Below are 12,870 nucleotides of genomic sequence, written 5' to 3'. Positions count from 1 at the left end.
ACTATAAGACACAGCCATCACCCCCCGTTTTTCCCCAAAAAATTTTGGGGAAGTGTGCGTCTTATAGTATGAAAAATACGGTAGATCTGTCAAGATTAAAAATGGGTCATGTTATAAATAGTACATGAGACATTTAGACTTCAGTACTTAAAAAGGCAAACCAAAAAAATCCTGCATGGTAAAGCTCAGCCTGAAGGCCCAAGAGCCTTCAGTTCCTGGACTCTCACTGTCTACAGGAACCTCACCCATGGCACTAAACCACCACCGATCAGCTGTATGTTTGTTGACCGAATGCCGTTTTTTTAGTCTAGATAGATTAACTTTCAAACTTAAGAGCACCCCCTTTTAAAGGAATCTGTCAGCAGGTTTTTGCTCCCGCATTTGTGAGCAGCATGATGTAGGAAAAGAGACCCTGAATCCAATGATGTATCTCGTAGTTTACTGGGTGCAGCAGTTGTGACACAGAGTTCTTGGATGCAGCATGAAGCAGAGCTGAGAAAGCTACCCCCACTCCCACCAGGCTCTGTATGTACATTGTCTATTGACAGTGAGCTACTTATCATAGTAGGGGGCGTGGCCAGACGAGTACTCGAGTGCCAGCTTGTCGTAGCAATGATGATGTCTTAGTGATAAAACCTTTATTGTATGTAAGCAGCACCTGTTGAATTCAGTGTTTTAACCCATACCTCATGCTGTCCTCATACCTCATGCTGTGCTCAGATTACATACCAAAAATCTGCTGACTTTTCCTTTTAACCCCTTACCGGCATCGGACGTACTATACCGTCCGATGCCGGCTCCCCTGCTTTGATGCAGGGCTCCGCGGTGAGCCCGCATCAAAGCCGGGACATGTCAGCTGTTTTGTACAGCTGACATGTGCCCGTAATAGGCGCGGGCAGAATCGCGATCTGCCCGCACCTATTAACTAGTTAAATGCCGCTGTCAAACGCAGACAGCGGCATTTAACTACCGCTTCCGGCCGGGCGGCCGGAAATGACATCATCGCCGACCCCCGTCACATGATCGGGGGTCGGCGATGCTTGTATATTGTAACCATAGAGGTCCCAGAGACCTCTATGGTTACTGATCGCCGGTGGCTGTGAGCGCCACCCTGTGGTCGGCGCTCACAGCACACCTCCATTTCTGCTACATAGCAGCGATCAGCAGATCGCTGCTATGTAGCAGAGCCGATCGCGTTGTGCCTGCTTCTAGCCTCCCACGGAGGCTATTGAAGCATGGCAAAAGTTAAAAAAAAAAAAAAAGTTTAAAAAAATGTGAAAAAAATTAAAAAAAGCATAAAAGTTTAAATCACCCCCCTTTCGCCCCAATCAAAATCAATAAAAAAAATATCAAATCTACGCATATTTGGTATCGCCGTGCTCAGAATCGCCCGATCTATCAATTAAAAATAGCATTAACCTGATCGCTAAACAGCGTAGCGGGAAAAAAATTCGAAACACCAGAATTACGTTTTTTTGGTCGCCGCGACATTGCATTAAAATGCAATAACGGGCGATCAAAAGAACGTATCTGCACAAAAGTGGTATCATTAAAAACGCCAGCTCGGCACGCAAAAAATAAGCCCTCAACCGACCCCAGATCATGAAAAATGGAGACGCTACGAGTATCGGAAAATGGCGCAATTTTTTTTTTTTTTTTTAGCAAAGTTTGGAATTTTTTTTCACCACTTAGATAAAAAATAACCTAGTCATGTTAGGGGTCTATGAACTCGTACTGACCTGGAGAATCATAATGGCAGGTCAGTTTTAGCATTTAGTGAACCTAGCAAAAAAGCCAAACAAAAAACAAGTGTGGGACTGCACTTTTTTTGCAATTTCACCGCACTTGGAATATTTTTCCCGTTTTCTAGTACATGACATGGTAAAACCAATGATGTCGTTCAAAAGTACAACTTGTCCCGCAAAAAATAAGCCCTCACATGGCCAAATTGACGGAAAAATAAAAAAGTTATGGCTCTGGGAAGGAGGGGAGCGAAAAAGGAACACGGAAAAAACGAAAAATCCCCTGGTCATGAAGGGGTTAAATGATTACATTCTGGCTGTCTACAAGGGGGAGTTTACTGCATAGTGCAGCAGCTCCTAAATTCCCTAAATGACACCAATGCGTTTTCTTATCTCCCTCCATTCTAGGGATCCCTCTGCCATATTGACCCATATTGACTCTTCATCTCCAGCCTGTCCTTGAGTTAAGCCCTTTTTTTTCTGATGGACGTGTTTCTTGCACATGCTCTGTTAAATGAAGCCCAGAGCATTTGTATCAACCACGACCATCAAAGACTGTAGAGCTGAATAAAAGCTCTTGCTTAAGGTGGCCATGATGGTTTGGCCCTGCCCATCTTTTCAATTAAAGATCATTTTCCTAGAAAATAAGGCTCAAATAAAATTACTTTTTTTTCTGGGAGGATTTGCTGAGCTGTGGGAAGGTAATAAAAAATCAGATCGAGGAAGCCGAATACAATGACAATATGGTGGAAGCAATAAAACAGAAGCCTGGTGATAGGTTCCCTTTAATTGCATGTTTGTAAAGACTGTACGTTTATTCAGAACTCTGGGGAGTTATTTTGCTGTGTATATTATTAACTTTTACTTTTTTCTTTTTTTCTTCAATATTCAGTTTAGATTTTGAGGAATGTGCTCACAAGCTAATAAAGATGGACTTTCCAGATAGTCAGACGGTAAGTTTTGTACAGTGATGTGGCCATATCTGTATAACATGTCTTCATATATATGTATATTACACATGCCTCCTAGGTTGAAAATGGTTAGAGGTAACTTTTATGTCTTTTTTTTAGACTTTGCTAGTGGTCCCCAATCGTTATCCAGTACTCTTTAGCTCCATATTGGATTGAGCAGAGGTGAACATAGTCCGTCTCCATTCAATTCATTGTATGTGAGATGGGACTGCAGGAAATAACGTGTCCATTTATTCATTGCCAGGAGAAATAAGGATTCCTTGACTAAGTTTTGAGAACAAGCTGAGCCAGTATTTTATGAGAAATATACATGCTTAGTTAAACATATTGTTGGGTCCAGAAATATTTGTAAAGTTACACACGTTTTTGTATTTTAGCTGTTTACCAAAACATACTCAATATAGTTATATAATCAATATGGACTTAAAGTGCAGACTCTCCACTTTGAGGGTATTCTCATCCTAATTGGAGTAAGGGTTTAGGAATTACAGTTCTTTAATATGTAGCTGCCTCTTTTTAAAGAGCCCAAATGTAATTGAAAAAATTATCTCTCCAGCTCCTTAATGGGCTGTTTCCGTTATTCTATTAGTTCAGCAGGTAAAAGGCCTGGAGATGATTACAGGTGTGGCATTTGTATTTGGTAGCTGTTCCTGTGAACCCACATCATGCGGTCAAAGGAGCTCTCAATGGAAGGAAATTAGGGGGGGGGGGGGAATATTCTGCAAAAGAAGAAGAAAAGTGTACTGGTGAGTGGTGAGCATTGGGAACTCGAAAAAACCTGGATGCCCATAGAAGGCAACAATGGTGGATGATTGAAGAATACTTCCCATGGTTAAGAAAAACACACTCACAATATCCTCCCAAGTGAAGAACACACAGGAAGTAGGTGTTTCAGTATCTAAGTCTACCATAAAGAGAAGACACTATGAGAGCAAATGCAGAGGGTTCACCACAAGGTGCAAACCACTAATCAGCCTTAAAAAATAAGCCAGCCCAGTTCTTTAAAAGCATTCTTTGGACAGACGACCCTAAAATGAACCTGTACCACAATGATGGGGGGGGGGGGGGGGAGAATATTGAGATGGCTTGGAACAGCTTATGACCCAAAGCACACCACATCCTCTGTAAACATGATGGAGGCAGTGTGATGGCTTGGGAATGCTTGGCTTCCAATGGCACTCCACCACTAGTGTTTATTGATGATGTGACTGGTGACAGAAGCAACCAAATTAATTCTGAAGAGTACAGGATGATACTTTCTAATCAGATTCAACCAAATGCAGCAAGATTGGTCAGCTCTTCACAGTACAGATGGACAGTGACCCAAAACATACTGCAAATGCAACTCTGAAGTTGTTGTTTTTTTAAGCAACAAAGTGGAATACTATGTAATGGTCGAGTCGGTCACCAAATCTCAACCCCATGAGGCAGCATTTCACATGCGCAAGACAAAACTTAAGGCAGAAAGACCCACAGACAATGAACAACTTAAGTCAACTGCAGTAGAGGCCAGCAAAGCATCACAAAGGAGGAAGCCCAGTGTTAGATGACGTCCATGGTTTCCAGACTTCACACAGTCATTGCCTGCAAAGGATTCTCTACATAAATAAAATGTTATTTTTTAACACTTTTGTAAAGTTAATTTGTCCAATTACTTTTGAGCCCCTGAAATGAGGCGGCTTTGTGGATAAATGGGTTGCAATTCATAAACATTTTTGCTTAACCCCTTTAATTAAACCAGAAAGTCTACACTTCAATTGCATCTCAGTTCGTTTCATTTCAAATCCAAGATAATGGTCTGCAGAGCTGAAATCATGAAAATGCAATCACTGTCAAAATATGTCTTGACCTAACTGTATATGTGAGAGAGTTGAAACCAAACAAAATGAACTGGATTATAAGTTGGTGTGCATACAACATGTAGGAACATGTTCACACTGGCTACTAAATACCGTATATACTCGAGTATAAGCCGACCCCCCCTAATTTTGCCACAAAAAACAGGGAAAACTTAATGACTCGAGTATAAGCCTAGTGTGGGAAATGCAGCAGCTACTGGTAAATTTCAAAAATAAAAATAGATACCAATAAAAGTAAAATTAACTGAGACATCAGTAGGTTAAGTGTTTTTGAATATCCATATTGAATTAGGAGCCTCATATAATGCTCCATACAGTTCATGATGGGCTCCATACAAAATACGCCCCATATAATGCTCCATAAAGTTCATGATGGGCCCCATAAGATGCTCCATAATAAAATATGCCCCATATAATGCTCCATAAAGTTTGTGATTGGCCCCATAGGATGCTTCATACAAAAATATGCTCCATATAATGTTGCACAAAGGTTGATTATGGCCCTATAAGATGCTCCATAGAAATAATGCCCCATACAATGCTGCATAGGTTGATTATGGCCCCATAAGATGATCCATAGAAACAATTGCCCCATATGCTGCGATTAAAAAAAAGACATATTCACCTCTTGTCCTGAGCAGGCGGGGACACCGGCACTTGCAATATTCACATGTCCCCGTTCCACCGCTGCGCGCTGCTCTGTCTTCCACATCCTCCGAAGTGACTGTTCGGGCACAGGGTGGCTCGCACAATAAACCTGTCATCGCGCCCTCTGACCTGAATGTCACACAGAAGACAGAAGATGCGGAAGACGGAGGGGCGCGCGTCGGTGGAACAGGGACAGGTGAATATCGGAATGCTCACCTCCCCTGCTCCCGGCGTGGTCCCTGGCAGCTTCTCACTGACAGATGGTCTCTGGGTGCCGGCAGCTTCTTCCTATGTTCAGCGGTCACATCGTACTGCTCATTAAAGTAATGAATATGCGTCCATATTCATTACTTTAATGAGCGGTACCACGTGACCGCTGAACACAGGAAGAAGCTGCCGGAGAAGCAGGAACATGCAGACATGCATCGGGAGCAGGTAAGTATGATGTGACAGCTGCCGCACCCCCTTCCCCGCCAACTCCCTGGGAGAACGACTCGAGTATAAGCAGAGAGGGGCACTTTCAGCCTAAAAACAAAATGGGCTGAAAATCTCTGCTTATACTCGAGTATATACGGTAGATAAAACCTAAGATAAAAACAAAATGAGAAAATATCCTGCATTAAATAAATAGCAATAGTTAATGAAAATAACATGGGGTACTTTATATAATTTTGCTAAAAAATATAAAAACCATCCCACCTTGTCAAGTTGACCTTATTTGGGACGGTCCTAACCTAAAGTATTAAAACCTTGCCATATGTCAAATTATGTAAACGTGGATAGGGGCCGAGCAGGACTGAGACCCCAACTCCAGCCACGGAGAGCTATTAAACGTCCAGCTCAAAGAAAAGCGAGGCTACACTCTTATTTTCAGCCTTTCCCACTCTGTGCACTCCCCATGGCTTAGTGTCCATTAGTCGGGGTCTCTATCCTGCTCAGCTCCTATTCACATTTACATTATTTTACATATAGTAAGGTTTTATTACTAGAGGTTAGTATCGTCCCGAATAGGGTCACCTTGACGTGGTCGGATGGCTTTTATGTTTTTTAATCAAAATTATAATAAGTTCCCTATGTTCTTTTCATGCAGTATTGCTATTTATTTACTGCAAAGTATTTCCTCATTTTGCTTTTATCTTAGGTTTTATATGCGAGAGAGTTGACATGACAACTTTGCATCTGCCACCTTAGTACAAATTAACCATACCAATTTCCTAAAAATAAAAAGCTAAATAAATAAAGTGTTCTGGGCATTTATTTAATTCATATGCACATAATCTGGTAATGCTAACAGTCTTAGAAGCGCACAGGGAGGCTGGCTTTTTGTTGCCAGCATAATATACGTTTCCATGTCATGTCAATTGAATTAAATCTGTAATAAGGTGTAAATTATAGTGTAATATTTATGACCCGCTGGGGATTCCATTCCTTCATGTTTAGATTTTGTCCTCAGCATCTATCGTGTAGCCTGGCAGCTCGTCTCACGGGAAAGGCCTAGCAAGGTTTACAAGCGCCATCATTTACAGCTCTCCACTTTTCAGACTTTGCTATGGTGCAGGTTTCTTATTGTCTGTGTTCATGAACCCTTGCTTGTTTTTTACTTTTTGATGGCACTTCTTGGTCTTCATTTCTTATTTAAACCCTTCTACACAAGGTCGATATGAGCCTGACCACACCACTGTTTTTTTTTTCCTCTCCAAAACTAAATCTTCTATAATTTTTCAATGAGAGAGCAGTCATATATAAATTACCTTGTAAATTATAAATTGTATTTGCAAAGGATTTATAGTTAAGCTGCACTTGGCACAGTGTATATATTTATATAAGTATGTGTAAGTGTGTGTATGTATCATAACCTTGAATATATGCAATTTGGACTGCAATACTTCTATATAGAATATACTCCTAAAAATGAAGGTGCTTAGTACATAAATCATGAGAGCCCACCAGCCACTACGAGGTGGACCTTTCTTTGACAGGACCCTAACCTAATATTTATCAAACACGCCTCTCCTGGCAAAAAGCCTAAAAATGAAGTTAATTACCATGGATGCCACATTTGAAACTTTCTTTTTTTTATGTAATGTATAGTACTGTGCAAAACTTTTAGAAAGGTGTGTAAAACAAATGCTTCAAAAGAAGGATGTTTTCATAAATGGGAAGTGCCAGTATATTTTTTTTTGTATAAATTAACAAAATTCTTAGTGATTGAGCCAAAGAGAAGTTGAAATCTAATCAATATTTTGTGTCACCGCACTTAGCTTTCAAAACCGCATGCAACTGTTTATAGAAGCATTGATAAAGTCAGTGATGCTGTAGAGTTATAATCTTGTGTTTGAGAAGCAAGTTATAACAAAGAGATAATAATGATCATCGTTTCATATGTAGGTTGAAACATAGTTGTTAACTGAAATAGAAACAGCTGTTTTAGGGGGCTTGAAACTGGGTGAGGCACAGCCAAACTCTGCTGCAAAGGTGAGGTTGTGGAAGACCGTTCCATGTCACAGGAACATCATGGCAAGACAGCGCAGAAACAAGACACAAGGTACATAAACTGCATCAACAAGGTCTCTCCCATCCAAAGATTATAAAGCAGACTGCGGTTTCAAGATGTGCTTTCAAATTCTTTTGAAGAAGCACCAAGAAATGGCCATTGTTGAGGACTGTTAATGCAGTGGTCAGCCAGGGAAACTTAGGGCAGCAGATGAAAGGCACATCATGGTTATTTACCTTTAGAATTGGAAGATGTCCAGCAGTGCCATCAGCTCAGAAGTTACACCAACCATCTATTGTTCGGCGTGACTAAAGTATGATTAAACTATAGGAACTGAGGTACAGAATAATGGCAGCAGGTCCTCTGGACTGGTGTGTCAAAGTTTGAAGTACTTGGTGAAAACAGAAAGCAGCTTGTTCACCGAGGGTCTGGAGAGTGGTGCAGTAATAAGTGTCTGAAGGCACCAGTGAAGCATAGTGGAGGTTTCTTGCCAGTTTGCTGCTGCATGTCAACAAATGGAGTTGGGGTGTTGGCTGGATTAATGTTTTCCTCAATACTGAGAAATAGAGGCAGATACTTCTCCATCATGAAATATCACAAGGGAGGCTTCTGATTGGCTTCAAATGTATTCTGCAGCAGGAAAATGAGCCCAAAAATACAACCAAAGAACGAAGTTCAGTGTAAAGCACAAGGAGTCCTGGAAGTGATGATACGGCCCCCACTGAGCCCTGATATCAACATCAGCTAGTCTGCGATTACATAAGGAGACAGAAGAATTTGTGCAAGCGACATCCACAGTAGCTCTGCGGTTAGTTCTCCAAGATGTTTGGAACAACCTCCCTGCTGAGTTCCATCAAAAACTGTGTGCACAAGTGTGCGGAGAAGAATTCATGCTGCTATAAAGGCAGCAGGCAGTCACACCAAATAGTGAGTAAGGGTACCGTCACACTATAACATTTCGATCGCTACGACGGTACGATTCGTGACGTTCCAGCGATATCGTTACGATATCGCTGTGTCTGACACGCAGCAGCGATCAGGGATCCTGCTGAGAATCGTACGTCGTAGCAGATCGTATGGAACTTTCTTTCATCGCTGGATCTCCCGCTGTCATCGCTAGATCGGTGTGTGTAACACCGATCTAGCGATCTAGCGATGCGATCCAGCGATGCGTTCGCTTGTAACCAGGGTAAACATCGGGTAACTAAGCGCAGGACCGCGCTTAGTTACCCGATGTTTACCCTGGTTACAAGCGTTAAACTAAAAAAAAAAAAACAGCACATACTTACATCTGGTGTCCGTCACGTCCCTTGCCGTCTCTGCTTCCCGCACTGTGACTGCCGGCCGTAAAGTGAAAGCAGAGCACAGCGGCTGTGCTTTCACTTTCACTTTACGGCCGGCAGTCACAATGCGGGAAGCAGAGACGGCAAGGGACGTGACGGACACCAGATGTAAGTATGTGCTGTTTGTTTTTTTTTTAGTTTAACGCTTGTAACCAGGGTAAACATCGGGTAACTAAGCGTGGTCCTGCGCTTAGTTACCCGATGTTTACCCTGGTTACCCAGGGACCTCGGCATCGTTGGTCGCTGGAGAGCTGTCTGTGTGACAGCTCCCCAGCGACCACACTACGATTTACCTACGATCACGGCCAGGTCATATCGCTGGTCGTGATCGTAGGTAAATCGTATAGTGTGACGGTACCCTTAGACTTCTCTTTAGATAATTTGCTTTGCATTTTGTTAAGGAATCACTCCCACAAACATTTTATTGCCTAAACCTATCTAATTGCATACAGTGGCATGGCAAATTTTGGTCAAAATGACTGTTAATGTGAACAGTTAAGCAAGATACATTTCCACAATTCTTTTGTATTGTAGGCAAAAGAGTGTGTGTGAATATATATAATATTTATATATATATAATATATGTGTGTGTGTATATATATATATATATATATATATATATATATATATATATATATATATATATATATATATATATATATATATATATATATATATAATCTCTACATATATATCATATAGCTTTTTTTTTTTTTTTTTTTTTTTTTTTACATTAGTTACGAGAAGGAAAATGGGCTGATGCAAAGGTTTGGGCATCCTGCATAGTTAGTACCTGTGAGCATCCCCTTCTTTCTAGCTTCACTTCTGTTCTGACTTCCCGGATCACACTGGGTTCTCTGAGCCAGAAGTCACTCTTGGGCTGGAGTCACACCAGCGTATAGCATACAATGCGAGATGCTAATGACCCTCAGCTCTTGCTCCCCTGCGAGCATCAGCCGAGTATCAGTGCATCTATGTATATCGCACTGCACTTAGGTGACATCCGAGTGCAGTTCGATGTTTCACTCGCACCCCTAGACTTATATGGGTGCGAGTGAACCGAGTCTCGCTGCCAATCACAGCATGCTGCGGTTGTTCTCTTATTCCGAATCGACATGAGAAAATAATCTCAGATCTGATCTGCCCCATAGAATATCACTGGGTAGAGTACTATGCAAGGTTTTATATATCAAAAAGTAACTTTTTACTCATTTTTTTTTAATATATGTTTGTTATATAAAATGTTTCCCAAAAGGTCATTAAAAAAGGACATAACATAATTATTTTTATTTTTTAATTATGCAAATTTGTACTGTTACTGGGGCATATATAGAAGTCCAAGTTACAGGAAAAGCGATCTCCTGTTGTACCATGAGTTACTGGAAAATCTGATTTGGGTGTCATGAGACTATGTAACATATAAATGAGAATAAATGGAATAAAGACATTTTCTCAGGTTGTCTCTGACAGCTGATAACCCGACCTGCTTTTGCTAGAAACCCATTATTGTAGAGCAGAGATATTTGCCATTTTCCCCCTTTCCACCGTCACAAGACTGTGAAAGGTCAGTAAGGGGCTAATCTGTTTTTATTGTAATTTTTGTCCGTTTTTTTTTTTTTTTCCCCTGCACTTAGGCTTTCGTTGACAAATTTTATTGTTCTGCTCCGTGTACTGTAGAGCTGAAGATCCTAAATAGCACAGTTAAATGCCTAATATGTTTTGGATTTGACACATTTCCTAGTCTATTTTTGCAGAGTACGTCTCTCCTCTGTCCAGCAGGCATCTTGCTACAAGACACAAATTGGCAGTTACAACACAGAGATGGTGGTTACATCTAAAGTGCGGTGTGTCATGTGCGCCCAAAAAAAGCCTCCGCAGCCATTGCATTGTGCAGTATAATTGGCAAGTAAATATCGCACTGTAGTGACTGGAGTACATTTAGTGGGATTTTAGTCATTTTTGTGTGTAATGTTCTCTGTAGTTAAGTTGTAGTTCTGTAATAAAAGAATAGAATGAAACGGAATGGTTGTTTTGCTCTAAGGGTACCGTCACACAGTGCAATTTTGATCGCTACGACGGCACGATTCGTGACGTTCGAGCGATATAGTTACGAGATCGCAGTGTCTGACACGCTCCTGCGATCAGGGACCCCGCTGAGAATCGTACGTCGTAGCAGATCGTTTGAAACTTTCTTTCGTCGTCTAGTGTCCCGCTGTGGCGGCATGATCGCATGGTGTAACATATATTGTATACGATGTGCGCATAGTAACCAACGGCTTCTACATCGCACATACGTCATGAAATTATCGCTCCAGCGTCGTAGATTGCAAAGTGTGACAGCAGTCTACGACGCTGGAGCGATATTGTTACGACGCTGGAGCGTCACGGGTCGTACCGTCGTAGCGATGAAAATTGCACTGTGTGACGGTACCCTAAGTAAAGAATATTTTATGAATGTGGGATATATTAGATGTAAGCTATTATACTTTGTAAGACTTTGTTAGGTCAAACTCCTCAACTTCAGATACTGTAAAGTGGATTTGTCACCAGATTTCACAATACAGTCTGCATACATTAATAAATAGATGTATGGGACCTGATGAGACTGGTGTACAGACTTTGAAAATCTCTGTAAGGATAGCTGTATAATCCTCTTTGAACACTGCCTCACCTGACTTGGATTAGCTCATTAATAAGTAATGGCTTAGTAATAAGTTAGGGCACATTCAGAAGTCCAATTACCACATATGAGTGCTATCTGTGGTTATCAAAGAGTTCAACATTGGTTTCATCTGGCCAGACTAAATTCTGCCAGTATTTAACAAGCTTGTCTAAATGTTAAGCAAGCTGTAAACACACTTAAACATGCTTTTTGTTCACCAATGGGGTCTTGTGTGGTGAGGCCATGGAGGTTGAGGGCAAAGTTTTCTTTGAAACTGTTGTACCTGCTAATTCCAGGTCTTTCTGTAGCTCTCCACAGGTGGTTCCTAGCTGTTGAACATTTCTTATGATAATTTTCTTCACTCCTATGTCTGAAATCTTGGGGGAGCACCTGGTTATGGCTGGTTTATGGTGAAATTGTGTCCTTTCCACTTTTGGATTATGGCCCCAACAGTGCTCACTGGAACCTTCAGTAGTTTAGAAATTCTTCTGTGACCAATGTCATCAGTATATTTTGCAACAATAAGGTTGTGAAGGTCTTGAGGCAGCTCACTGTTATGTTTTGTTTTTGTACCCATTATGAGATGTTTCTTGTGTGGTACTTTGGTAAAGACACCTTTTTTTTATAGGCTTAGTTGAACTAGATGATATTATCTTTCACTAAGTGGCAGGGTTGCTTTATAATTACTAATAGATTTCAGCTCATATCATGTGTTCAATACTTTTTCCCTGTCCGTTCTCATTATTACTAATGATGAGCGAGTGTGCTTGTTACTCGAGTTTTCCGAGCATGCTCGGGTGTTCTCCGAGTATCTTGGGCGTGCTCGCAGATTATGTTTGTGTCCAAACAGCTGCATGATTTCTGGCTGTTAAACAACCTGAACACATGCAGAGATTGCCTGTTTGTTAGGGAATCCCCACATGTATTCAGGCTGTCTAGTAGCCACAAATCATGCAGCTGTGGGGACTCAAACATCTACGAGTACGCCCAAGATACTCGGAGAACATCCGAGCGTGCTCAGAAAACTCCAGTAACGAACACACTCGCTTATCACTAATTATTACGCATAACTTAAAGGGAAGGTGACGCAATTTTGTTTTTGTATTAAAAATGATTGTTTATATAAACAATTATTTTTAATACAAAATTAA

At 41.1% G+C, this 12,870-nt stretch overlaps 1 protein-coding gene across 1 annotated transcript in view; it reads left to right on the top strand.

Moving 5' to 3' along the window:
- CWC22 (CWC22 spliceosome associated protein homolog) overlaps positions 1-12,870 on the top strand; it is a 100,442-nt gene that overhangs the window by 56,963 nt on the left and 30,609 nt on the right. The window contains exon 13 of the mRNA XM_069733225.1: positions 2,635-2,695. Within this exon, the coding sequence (XP_069589326.1) occupies positions 2,635-2,695 (61 nt within the window). The remainder of the gene's footprint in view (positions 1-2,634; positions 2,696-12,870) is intronic.

The sequence above is a fragment of the Ranitomeya imitator genome, chromosome 7 (assembly GCF_032444005.1).
Source record: "Ranitomeya imitator isolate aRanImi1 chromosome 7, aRanImi1.pri, whole genome shotgun sequence".
NCBI lineage: Eukaryota > Metazoa > Chordata > Amphibia > Anura > Dendrobatidae > Ranitomeya > Ranitomeya imitator.
Note: the sequence above shows the minus strand (reverse complement) of the source record. Positions and strands in the feature narration are given on the sequence as shown.